Genomic DNA, 14,169 nt, shown 5'->3' on the forward strand with positions numbered 1-14,169 from the left:
AGAATTGAATCGGTGGAAAACTGGCGAAGTTATGACACTCTTTGTGGGAGTCACGCCCCCCTTTTTTTTACTAAAAAATGCATATATGAAACGCATATAAAATGCATGAGTTAAAAAAACGCATATAATATTTAAATTTTTAATACTAATACCATTTCAAATGAATCATAAGATTTTATTTGTTTTGAACTTGTATTAAAAACTAAATTGTTTATTCAATAATGAAATTTGCAATAGTAAAACAGAAAATGTTGATTTCCTCAAATCCTAATTTTCGACATAATTACAAAATTCAAACTGCTCCTTGCAAACGAATTATTATTTAAATTTTCCGAAAATTTTATGCCAAGTATTTAAGTGGTTTGTTAACATTTTGTTGTGAAAGATTTTTTCTGTTTGATTAGTTTTGTGGAGTATATTTGCTATATTTTATTGAAATAGAACATATTTTATCGAAAACATGTAGTTTTTGCTTTTTTTCTCATTATTTATCTTTACCATAAATTTTTGAAAAAGTAATTCCTACATCCTAATTTCGGTTGTTTTACGTATCATATTTAGCTAGTATTTTATAAATTTGATGAATTTTCGTTTGCAAGGAGTAATATGAAAAAAGCGTTATAAAATTTAAATTTAAAAAAAATAAATATTAAAATAATTCATTGAAATTTTATATTTGAGTTGGTATTAGCATCATGTAACTATGCTGAAAATGTCAAAGAAATTCATTGAAAATTACTTTTCAAAAAATTGAAACCACCGTATCGCCTTAATCATTATGTTTTGTTTCAAATCATTGGGATTAAGAGACTGTAAAAACTTATCAAGTGACAATGAAGAAAGGGATTGAATGAAATTTTTTCTAAATTCCATAATAGGATTTACTCTCTCCACTAGAATACTTTCTCCGAAAATGCGCCAAAGCAGAAGGTTAAATTAAAGGAGTTGATCTGGAAAGAACCACTGACCTACCCACTGGAGCAAAAAAATTCGTCACTTATAACTTTCTTGTTGGTCACGGTACTAGGTCACGTAACATCGTTTAGATTAAAGACTTCGATTGCGTGAAGTGGAGATAAAGAGTTGGCGAAAAACATAAAAAATCGGTTTTGAAGTCATGCAGTAGCTTGCAATATTTAAAACCAAAAATGTCAACTTGCCCACATCATCTTTTGCTATTTATTATTGATTGATTAGTTAATTATGTGCAGTTAAGAATTATACCATAAATTTTTTTTTTCCTCCACTAGAAAAAAGAAGTTTCAAAAGTAGTTTAAAAAAATCGTGGGTGCAGAACAATTCATATTCTATCACCTGCAATAGTTGAGGGCAGTAATGTAAAGGAAAACGGAAAATTTAGTTCAAGAATTTAAAAATATAATTTTTGTATTAGGTCCATTTCATCTTCATCCTTTAAACTGTTCAAATTTCTTCTTAAAAAGAAATGGAAAAGTGAGTGGAAAATGTCGTAACTAGTAGAGAGATATTTCGAGAAAATAAAAGGGCATAATTATTATATTTCTTTTAAAAGGGAGGGAAGATTAATAAGCGAATAAAAATGAATGAATTAATTAAAGAAAACATTAAATGTAAGAAGAGAGCGGATGTTTTATTAACTAAGAAGCACCATTATATTTTGTCATCATTCATACCAACAAAATTTACATCAGGCCTCAAATTTGATGATCATTTTGATTCAAATTTCTTTGATTTTACTTTCCATCAGTTTTTTTTTTTTCCATGTAGTAATTGAATATTTTTTTTTTGTTAAGTTCTTAAAATTTTCATTAGGTTTGGTTATTTTATTTCTTTAATCATTAGATATTTTCTCAGTTTTTAGATCTTTTGTGTACTTAAAGTAAGAATTTTTACGTAAACTTTTTAATGCAAATAATTAATGTTTAGATTTTCTCCTCAGTTCTTAAGACGACATTTTCACTTACTGATTATTTTTTTCCCCACATGGATCTTATGGTTTATAACTCAGTCATTCAGTTTTCCCCTTATTCTTTAATCGTCAGAGTTTTACTTGATTATTAGAAAATATTCTTGCCATGTAGGATCTTTCCTTAATCATAAGAACTTTTTCCTTGAAACTGAATTTTTTTCCTACATAGTACATATAATTATGATTTTCCACTTCCAAATTAAACATTTTAATTCAGTGATAAGGATTATCTCCTTAGTCATTGGGTTTTATTTTTAACACTTTATCATTGATACCGACATACTTTATGAGATTAATTTTCTACAACAAAAATGATAAAAAACTTAGGAAATTCAGATTTACAATCAAATCATCTAGTTGACAGGTAATAGACGCTTCAAGGCAGGCTCGAATGAATATTGACCTTTCGATTTTGCATTTATCATTGCTCTTTGTGCACTGTAATTACTTTGTTTTTAATTTCAAAATATATTCATTACAAATTCCTTCCTCCACGAAGACAAACGCTTCGTAGCATCACCACTTTGAAAATTTAGTTTCGCTAAATCAATCAACGTTTAACGCATTATGATCACATGCGTCAAATTTAGACGCGTGTGACCATCACGTGATCAGGCAGCCTTATTGCGCAAGTTAGGAAATAATTAATTTTAATCTAAGAGGCAGCGGAGTGTCCATTTCCATCCATCATGGACTTCGCTTCTTTTCCAAAATACCACGGTTTTAATCATAAAGATCAAATCTACCATCAGCAAGTTTAATTAATGTTTTGTCTCTGTGTTCAGTAGAAGCGATTAACTTCTTCAGTTTGTTCAAATCTGATTATATTTAATTTTAATTACAATTACTTCTTTTAATTTCAGAGGGATGTTCAGATTTAACCGCAGGATTTTAGAAGGAATATCCTTCCGGAACATTTTAAATCTAGAGAGTGCAATAATAATGATATCCCTAAAATACTCCATTCACATCATGCTAATCAAAAATTGCTTTGGGCTCGTTGACATCTCCAACTTGTTGTCTAACAGCATTAAGACACAGTCCTAGAACAGGGTATCTTATTTTTTTTTTAATCAGTGGAACCCTTTTAAGCGACCTTATTTTTGTGGAACCCCTGTTTTATTTTCTTAAGTAGCATAGTTTGAAGCAACGTACTTGAAATGTTTTATTTACAGTCAAAGTAAAAATTAGTACCTTACGTTTAGAAAATTTATTACTTTAATAGATTTTTTAAGTTTATTTTTAAAAAAAAGGAAATAATGGTCGAGGGGTTCGTGGAACCCTTGATTGATCTCCATGGAACCCCTGGGTTCCTCGGAACACAATTTAAGAAACGATGTCCTAGAGAATACTTGTGCACTTTTTAATCCTAATACAGAAAATATAGTAGTTTTTGATGTCTCTTAATATCTGGTTATGGGTATATATGTTGGTTTTACGTATGTAACCACTATAGAATACATTGCTTTTTTAAGTTTATATAGGGGCATTCCAAGGTATTTTTAAAATTATGTAGAGTCCGTAACGTGACCTTTTTTTGCCATAACTTTTTAATTTACCGTTTGATTTGCAAATTATTTTAATTTGAGCTGGTGTGTTGGTAGGAAAAGATCAAAAGAAAATAATATGCTAATCAAACAGTAAACTAAAAAGTTATGGCAAAAAAGGTCACGTTACGGACTCTACATAAATGTCAAAAATACCTTGGAATGCCCCTATAACTTGTGTTCATTATTGGAGGCGTGAGATGCAAGGGAGGAAACAAACTATCAGGGTTCGTCGATATACAGTGGAACCTGTGTAAGTTTACCACTTGTGGGTTACCACTTTAGTGGTCAACTTACAAAGGGTTTGCTACTAGATTCTCAGACAAATTTGGTGCAAATTGGTGGTCAATATCGACAGGTGATCAACTTACAAGGGTGGTCGACTTTACAGGTTTTACTGTATCATGATATATATCTATTTATTTTGAAAATATCATGATATTTTTATATTTTCGATATTTATTTTTTCAAGTATGGTATTTTCAACATAAATATTATATTAATTGTAGTAATATTGTTCCTTTATTATTAAAAGTAACCAAAAAGTTATGTACTATATTGTAGGATGTATGAACACAACATTAATCTAACAAAGTAATACAATATTCGTTTTTTATATTATATTCATAAAATCATAAGTTGTAACCATTTTAATACAAAGTGCCTAGTTAAATATTAAATGTTGTTCAGAAAAAGAAAAAAAAAGAAAAGAAAATGCTTATGACTGTGCACCGACTAATGCACATTTTATATTTCTGAATTATATTACTGTTTAAGTAAGGAAAAATGAGTGAAACAGCTAACACTAAATTAGCTCCATTAAAATCGATAAAAATGTAAAATAAAATATCAGACATAAATAATGAAAGAAACCTTACTTTCAAGCTTTCATATTGCAAAAATAATATAAGAAAATAAAGAGCGATTACAGATTTTTATTTACTACTAGTGGTACCCGCACGGCTTTGCCCGTTGTAGAAAATCAAAAGGTCATTTGGTTCGCCTGTATATTTACAAATAATGGATGATGAATTTCTCGCCAATTGGCTATGTTCATTCGCTCTTCCCATGTCACGGTTCCACGTCATGATAATTTCGTAATTTACTCGTCCATCTTATGATAATTTTGCTCTGGAAAATGTTCTTAAAATTGAAATAGAAAAAGAACAAAATCGAATTTTCGAAAAATCGCTCCGAGGTGCACACCCCCATGCTACAAACTAACTTTGTACCAAATTTCATGAAAATCGGCCGAACGGTCAAGGCGCTATACGCGTCACAGAGATCCGGGCAGAAATCAAGACAGACTTTCAGCTTTATTATTAGTAGAGAAGAGATAGAGATTTTAAAGACTCTCTCTCTCTCTCTCTCTGTACTTTGTGCTGATTGAAAATATCGGATATATATCAAAATATCCCATTTATGTATCAAAATATCGGATATTTTCGAAATTTACGGAAATATCATGATATTTTCAAACCCTGCAAACCATACATATTTGCAGAAAAGAAATTTATATTATGAAAAAGTTGAACAATAACTAATTTAGTATTGTAATTCGGAGAGACTTGAACTTGCGGAAACATAAGATAAACTAAGAGCTCCAGAGATGAAGCCTCAGAGAGAAGTCGCAGAATGATGAAAAGCGATTATAAGAATTGTATTTCTTCACACTCTAGCTAGAAATAGTAGCTGATAATATTATTTAGCTATTTCAATGTGCTAACTATCTCGCGCACACAGTCGACTTTTTCCTTTTGCTACTACTAAAAGTGTCTCATAGCTTTTTTCCTAGTCAATTTAGGCCCTTCGCATTTCGAAGGGTAGGAAAAATTTCCTAAGGAGGTGTTCTTTACAGGGTTTCCAACGATACTAAATTCGAAAAGAAATGACAATTTTTTTGTGAAGAAAGAACTATTTTGATCATAAAAATGCGTTACGAAAATGAGACCGAGTCATCCATGATCCTCGTCAAATTTCGATTTTTTTCTCTCGTTCGTCCTTCAGGAGTATCACGGACAAAAATAGATGTATGCATACATAGATACATGAGGTCGGATTTTCTTTACTAATAATAAAACTGAAAGTCTGTGTCCCTGGATGTCTGTATCTCTGGATGTCAGTTACGCGAATAGCGCCTACCGTTCAGCCGATTTTCATGAAATTTGGCACAATATTAGTTCGTAACATAAGGGTGAGCACCTCGAAGCGATTTTTCAAAAAATCGGTTTTGTTCTTTTCCTATTCCAATTTTAAGCCACCATTGGTGGATTTAATTCACGTGTCATTAATACCATAACATGGACGAGCAAATTAACATAGCATATTGGGGAGAAATTCATCATCCATTATTTGTAAATATACAGGCGAATCAAATGACCTTTTACTTTTCTACTACGGACAAAGTCGTGCGGGTAAAACTAGTATCTAATAAAACAGATATTAGCAGGATTCGATACCTCTATGCCTGGTTACATTACCAACAGGGGTTCCCTCCCCCCCCCTTAATATCACGGAGCCCCTCCCCCCTCCCAAAGCAAGAGCCCCACCCTCTAAACCTGAGAAAATACCCCACAAAACACCCCCTTTCCCTAAAAATTTCAACGGCGCAACCTGCGCCATGACCCTTCCCCCCTAAGTGGACACCCTTGATCATTATGGTTAGTATCTACCACAGAATGCATGGATTTTCAAGGACGGATACAAGGGAGGAGCGATGGGGGTGATCGCCCCCCTCCTTGAACCGAGAGACAGGAACTTTTTTCATGTATATTTTGAATATTAAAGTTTAAAAACTGCAATTTTACATAATATTCGATGATGTTAGAAGAAAGGGAGCTCTTTCCCGGAATTCTTCCGGAATTGAAGTGTTTAAAACGCAATCTGTTATTACTTTGGTTATAGTGCCGGAACTTTCAACAGGGATTTTTTTGAACTTGAAATTCCAAAATCTCAATTTTGGACGATCTTAGATGACATTCCGGATAGTTTCAAGGATATGTTTTGATGGTTTTTTTTTAAAGAAACAACTGCAGGACACCTTTGATTACATAAGGGTAAGTGAGGAATTCAGTACACTCCTTTGAAAGTTTTTAGAAATTGAAGTTCTAAGGAGTAAAGAGTAAAGAACAATCGCCCCCTCCTTGAATATTTTCTGGATCCGCCTTTGTGGATTTTAGCAATTTGTGCACATATTGTGTTCACTAGTGGATGCGTAATATGCAGAGGATTTAAATATTTAAATTTCTTAAAAAAGAAACTTCATACCTCCAAAAAAAGTTCTAATAACAACTAAATTTGATATTGTAGTCCGGAAAGAGTTTTCTCTCTTCCAAACAATTGGATCACTGAACAACCTGTATATAATTTAATTGAACTTCGTTTTCTATTATTCCATTGTTTCTTTCGATACCTTTGTTCATTTAATTCCATCATATAATTTATTCACGCTATTCTTCTGTGATTTGATTTCGATTCACTGCTTTCCCCTATGAGTTATTTTGTGGCAATTCCATGTTGATTTCACTGAGACAGCGCGAGTTTAGAACTTAGAGTTGGTGAAATAATTTGTTAAATTTTTTTTTCTGTTTTTTTTTTAATTTTATGCCAATTTAAATGGAAAATATTAAACATTTTTTTGTAAATTAAAAGGCACTTTCATTTTACATTGTAAACATATCTCAACATTAAGTATAAGTATTTATTTAAAGTAAATGATTCCAAAAGCAAAAACAAGTTTAAAAAAAAAATAACTAAATGAAGGGAGAATTAATTTCTTTTCTGATACATGATTTGATAACTGATAATCATAGCAACTTGTTATGCCGTTAAATAAAGAAAGTATTTTTCTTTTAGGGTATTCTGTCATATTAAAATGAGTTTGCAATAGTGAGAGTAAATGTCTCACAATATTTTAGAAAAATTAAAAAGCAAAAATAAATAAGTAAATAAATTTAATATTTGAGTGTTTTCTCTTACACTAAAATAGCTTTGAATGTGATAAAATTAATAAGTAAAGGTTTGAATTATTTCTGAACTGTGATACTTTTTAGTAACTTTCATTCATAAAAAAAGTGCTTACCAATTATCGAACATTTAAATTTGTTTCCTACTCGGTTGCCGAATATTGAAGTATTCGGAAGAACCGAATATTCGGTTTGTCTGCGGAATATGCAGTGCCGAATACCAACCGAAATATTCGATGCATCTCTAAATTTACCATCGCTACAAGGGGTTGTTTCCTAAATTTTAAAAGTATTTTTTTTTTCTGAAGGAGCATGCTTAATAACATAGGATTTAGCCATTTTTTAAACAATCTGACAAAGTTTAATATTTTTAAAAATTATTTTAATCGATGCGCAGACTGGAATTCATTTTTTACTCTTCTGCACATGACATCGCAAGTGATGAAATGCCACTCACTGATGCCATAAGCGCACAGCGCAAATTATCATAACCTGGTAACGCGGTTGACGCCAAAGCGTTAATATTTAGCGCGGCAATGGAGTAGCGCGTCAAAGTACATCACTTGTGACGTCATAAAGACCACGCCTAATTTCCGATATCGGACAGTTAAAAAAATAATAAAAAATAACTGTTGGGAAAATTAAAGTTTTTTTTTTTTTTTTTGGCTTCCTGTAGTTGTTATTATTATTTGCTTGTTCTATCAATTTCAGTGACTAAAAGTTAGTTCTTTTACTAAAGAAAACAACACCATTGCTGTGCTGTTGCCATTTTTGCTACATTAACTTCATTTCGCATTTTAATGGAAGTTTTCATGCTAGTTGATAGCTTGTTTCCTTTATTTAGAAGATCACTTTACTTTTCAATGACTTTTGCTAAATCATTTCATATGTAAATAGAATCGAATGAAAACTTCATATAAACCCTTTTGACAGCTTTATACTCGGAAGTAATAGAATGTATTGATAAATATTTGTTACAAATAAACAAGAAAATTAACGTTCAAATTGTTTCACAATTTCCTAATAAAAGGAATAAATAAATAAATGACTCATCAAAACCTTATTTCGAAACACGACAGAAAACCTGTTGTCATAAATCGTTCTCAATTTTATAGCCCAGTTACGCACTTCCCCAGATGGTACCGACGTCACATAGAACAAATGATTGACAACATACCTTTTCAGCTCGAATATTAGCTTCCCTGGCAGCTTGTTCAGCCGTTTCCGCTCTATCCACGGCGTTTTCCTTTTCCAACTTCATAGCTTGCATTTTTTTCTTAATAGCTTCCATTTTGGAATTACTAATGAAGCACCCAGAAAACGAAATGAAAACAAAACTCCGATCAACGAACGCACTCTCCGAAAAATGACCAGACTAGAATAAATTCCGCTCGGAAATAAAACACACTCCCTGCTCGCTATTAATCGTCTGCCGCTATTCACTTCACACAGCTTTATGTGTGTCACAGATGAAACAGCTGAGAAACAAGCAGAACATTTAAAACCGCACTCTCTCCTGCTATTGGTCGAATCCGCCGAGCATATACATAGGGTCGAAATAAAAACACTTTCGGGCGAAGTCAGGGTCAAATTTCACTGCAAAGCATTCCATATAAAAACAACGCCGGACCGAAAAAATGCTCGCTTGTCTGCATCGAAGTGGGTTATGCTGTGTGAGCTGGGCGATGCTGAGGTTTTTCAAGTGAAGAGAGAGCATTCTTTTGCTTTTTGTTTTCATTTTCTTCGGCTGAGCAGTTAGCTGTTAAAGTGAAATGAAGAGGGAAACCAAAATGCTTCTTCACTCGAAACAAAAAAGAAGAAAAAAAAAAGTGAGAGTAAATTTCCGTGAAATAATGTAGCACTGCTTACCAGTTTATGAGCTTTTTAAACATTTTGAGCGATAACTCCATGCATATAAATGCTTCTTTGGTGTTAAATGCTCATAATTTTTCTCCCGATGCCTTTTAAGGAATGGTTTTAGGAATTAGACTAGATGCCATTTGAATGAATCATACCCATTGTCTTTTTCCTGGTGATTTTCTTGATCATGTGCATTTTTTCTTCTGGTTGCACAGAATTGTCCGGAGTTCAGCAAGAGTCAAAAAAGAAAACAATGGAAATGTCCTTCAATGGGTCAAAAGTAAAACTGGATACACATTCCTCTGAGACGCGGGGGGGGGGGGGGGTTAAGTCACTACAATCCAGGTTTTGCTAAGTCGGAAGAAACATGATCGACTTCGACTCGTTTATCCCAAAACAAGTCTAACTCCGACTCCGCAACCGTGGCAGAGGAGCAAACTCGGAGCGAAAAAGACCGACTCCTGGAATTTTAAAACATCCAACTCTTTCTTTTACTCGAAAATCAGTCTGCCTCTCCGACTCCTCAACCCTGGAAACCGAAACATCGCGACGCTGCAGCAGGCGTCGCAGCATGGGCGCCCATATGCAAAATTGTAAGGGGGGGGGCTCAGAAATTTTAACCATGGTTTAGCAGGATATTTTCCCCATGGAAACAGGTTTCAGGACAGATTAGTCATTAAAATTTGACATTTTTAATTATTTATTCATTAATGGCTGGAGAAGAAATATTTTTATATTTTTGCAAAGAAAAAAGTACTAAAAACAAGAAAGTTCAAGGGGGGGGGCTCAAGCCCCCCCCTTGCCCCCCTATATGGGCGCTTTTGCGTCGCAGATTCTTGAGAAAGTTAGCAGACTTTTTTTTTTTTTTTTTTTCACGAAAAAAATCTTAAATTTCAGCGAACGAAGATTTGCACCATATTTTCTGTGATATTACCCACGGGTACTTTTAATACACTTTTAAAACACAAACACTTAATGTATCGCAATACATAAATCTATTCAGCTTTTTGAAAAAGCTTGGCAAAAATTTGTACTTTTATTTCTTAAATTTAGCATCGTACTTTTAGTATTTATCGGCGCCGATTTAAGTTTTTCGATGAACCTGATGTTGGATTATCCTGCAGATTATTACTGGATTTTTATAGCTTGACCACGAAGAGAAGGCGGATGACCTTGAAGCGAAACCTCATTTTGTATCATTTGTAATAGGTGGAATCAACCAGAAAGCACCTAAAAGTGAGAGTCGTTCTTACTGATCCTATCTATCACAAAATAATAACAATCAACCTATTAACAAACGACACAAATGATGCGTTTGCTTCAAGGTCAGCCGCCTTCTCTTCGCGGTCAAGCTTTAGTCAGCGTCGCTGACTACTGAAAAAAAACTCTGCTGTTGGGTCAGTAACCCTTACGAGATCCTTGGTTTTAAGCAATATTGCCATCCCTAGTAAGGCAATATAGAGAAATGTTAACGACTATTTTGACCTCTCTCTTTTCTTATAGGAGAAAATTCTTGCCGCATAATTAAGTTATTTTATCAAAGACTATTATCAGACAGAAATCAAGTGCTAGTGTCTCTAATCCAGTTGCTGGGGAAAATATAAAGGAAGTGTGTACAAACAAAGAGATTAAAAATAAATCGATCAAAAATCAAGTTTGAGGTTTTCTGCATTTTTTTTTTTTTTTTCTTAATTTTGAATTTGATAGGATTGGATTATGCTAGCGACGTTCATCAGTAGTTGTGTGCACTATCGCAGCCAGAATTTTCTCTTGAGAGGTGGTGGTCATAACAGTCCTTACATTTATGCACTGTTTTAACATACAGTAGAACTTAAAAAATCCAAATTAAGTGAGAGCATGGGTAATTCGGATTTTTAAATTAATCGTGATTTTAAGAATGACGAAGAACGTACCATTTTGGAAAATAGTATGACCTATAAAAAAACTTACTTAAGGAAAGTAGTCTAATTTTTTGTTCCATTTAAAAAAATGATAAGTTGCACACTTAGGAAAGTAAAGCAGCACTGCCCAAACAACAATGAAATATGTTCAATATAACTGTGCCATGTGATTTCATTATAGGATTTGTATAGAAGCTACAGATGATATTTGTTGATCATAAATTTAAAAAAAAAAAGAAAAAAAAATATTGGTTGCATTAAAATTTTATTAACGAGACCGGTCTACCGACAGGATTGTCCTATTTTGTCCACCCCGGATAAAACCCGGAAAAAACCGTCCTGGACAAAATGAAATTTTGTCCATTTCGTCCACTTTTTCAGTAAACTGGAAGTTTGTACGAGGGCAAATCAAAAAGTATTTGCGCCTTTTTTTAAGCCAAAATACGGCTATGAATACAAAGCAAACATATACATTCCCAACAGTGATAGAGTTTCTTGCCGTATCTGCTTTTTGCTCGGAAGAGCGGAGCTGCTATCAGTCATTTAAGATGACGGTTGTTCTTCAGACGTCCACAACTTATGAGCAGCGAAGTGTTATTCGTTTTCTATGGAGCAAGGGAGCCCATAGCAATTCACAGGGAAATGCACCTAAGCCCAGGCTTTGCCCTAGTGATTTTCACGTTTTTGATCCCCTGAAGAGGTTTCTGGGCAGGACAGAGATTCACATGCGACGAAGAAGCCGAGAACGCGGTCCGACGGTGGTTCCACAGGCAGCCGCAAGAATTTACCACAAGGGGATCTCTGATTTAGTGCTGCGATGGGAGAAATGCCTGAACCGGTGTGGTGACTACGTGGAGAAATAATGTAAGGTCCGTAGTACACTGCGTGTATTTATACTTGTATGTACCTGTTTTTGGCGAATAAAAAATAGGCGCAAAGACTTTGATTTGCTCTCGTAGTTTAAATTTGAAGTTTGAAAATAATAAATAAATATATGTTCTTCCTATTCAAGTAATATTTTAATATAAAAATAGCATACATAAATATGTATATGAACAATTGATTGTAAAATATTTTACAGTGAAAATGAAAAAAATAAGATCAGTTGAAGCTTATGTAAATGCGTATATAAATCAAATGAGTATTAATAAGTTATAATGCATGGAATAGCGTTTATAAAAACAAACACGTCAGTTGTAAATTTTAAGGTGTTTATCTGTGATATGGAGATTTTTTGCCCATAATAAAAGCTTTTATAAAATTAAAAAGGAGAAATAAAAAGTTTTCAGAGGTTGGAGTCTCAAAACATTAAAAAATGTTTTTTAAAAAAAGAAAAAATACTTAATATTCATAAAGGAAATGTTGACATGGAGTGAAATTGTTCTTGTAACATAAAATACAAATGTGATGATCAGAAACAGGCTCTGAACACAGCAAGGCTGTTCCTAGTCAATTTATTTGTGCCCAATGAAGATTAATGGCCCTTTTAAAACTATTTACCCCCTTGCTCATTATAGCCTCTTCCGACACACTGTTCTGAGCACCCACAACCCTACTAAAGTAGTAATTTTTCTTTATTTGAGTGACATTGACCTATCCATAAATACATGCAGTTTACTACGAAGTGACATCAGTAAAAATTCGAAAAATATGACAGAGTAAAACGTTTTTAGTCTATAAATCTTCCTTTTATATGTATGTCTCCAAGGTTTTCACTTGACTTTTCCATTGAGTTTAAAACTTCTACTATTGTAATATATAATAGTGTAATCACGCCCAAAAGCTTATTCACATTGTTAAATTTTATTACTTTTTAGTAAATTATGATCTAAAATTAGTTGCACCAATGTGTAATTAAAATTTCGTTGGGTTTATTGAACTCTAAAGTTAACATTCATTCTATTTCAGTAAAATAATTAAATCATAACAGATAATGTATTAGAATTATATACTAATTTCATTACACCGTAACAATAAATTTATATATGGATAATCAGTTGATTTTTCATTTCGTCCAATTTCTTCCGGCGTCCCGGACTTTTTAGAAAAAGTGGACAAAATTGCAACCTTCTCTACCAATCCCCGACTCCCCCCATATCTTGAAAGCGAAACGAAACTAAATGCAGAGAAACCAAGAATGTAATTGAATCTCTGAAAAAAGGAGCAAAACTTTCTCTTTCCTTCAGGTTTTCATTATGTTTATTCTTCGCATTCATTTCATTTTTTGGAAAGAATCAAAAGGTATTGTCTGGGCACGTTTGACATGAAATTGGCAAGGAGCCAGTTAAGATGATTCTGTTTTACCTTCACGAGTGGGAAAAGGAAAAGCTTGATGAGCATGTTTCGTTCATTTCAATGTGATTCTGTTTAATTTAGAGATTAACACTTGTCTACTAAAAACTGACACACCTGAAAACTATTAGATCCATTTCAGCCTGCAAACCGAATGTTAATCTTTTCATCTCATTGGTGGTCGAACAGTCTTCATTCATTAAAAATTTGTTTTTCTAGTTCATAACTAGCAAGTAAGTAAAATTGAACAAAGTAGCATTTCAGCCAAAAGCATTTTACTGTACAGGGAAGGGGGAGGATTAACCGATCTTCAGGGGCTCCCCGAACTTTAATTTGTGGGAGGGCGAAAATTCTCAATTTGCCGAACAGAATTTCAAATTTTGCGGAATGATGATAATCCTACCGAATGGAACTTCTAATTTTGCCGAATAGAGCTGCAAAATTTGCCGAATAATGGAATTTTTGGGAGGATACAGTGACCAAACCATGCCCCATCCCCCGATCGTTCGTGGGTTCTGAATCGTTGCAAATGCAGATTTTATGAGAAAACATGAATAAAGACACATGTTTTGAAAAAGTTAAGTCAGCAGAAAATATTTAATTAACTAAGCAATAACAATTAAATTTGTTTCAGAAGTATGAAAAGTACAGAGCTT

At 33.2% G+C, this 14,169-nt stretch overlaps 1 protein-coding gene across 1 annotated transcript in view; it reads right to left on the reverse strand.

The window, feature by feature from the left end:
* LOC129230152 (tropomyosin-like) overlaps positions 1-9,088 on the reverse strand; it is a 60,372-nt gene extending 51,284 nt beyond the window's left edge. Inside the window, exon 1 of the mRNA XM_054864554.1 lies at positions 8,638-9,088. Coding sequence (XP_054720529.1) covers positions 8,638-8,751 — 114 coding nt within the window. The 5' untranslated portion in view covers positions 8,752-9,088. The remainder of the gene's footprint in view (positions 1-8,637) is intronic.
* Between the last annotated feature and the right edge of the window lie 5,081 nt (positions 9,089-14,169).

This window comes from Uloborus diversus, chromosome 9, assembly GCF_026930045.1.
Source record: "Uloborus diversus isolate 005 chromosome 9, Udiv.v.3.1, whole genome shotgun sequence".
Taxonomy (NCBI): domain Eukaryota; kingdom Metazoa; phylum Arthropoda; class Arachnida; order Araneae; family Uloboridae; genus Uloborus; species Uloborus diversus.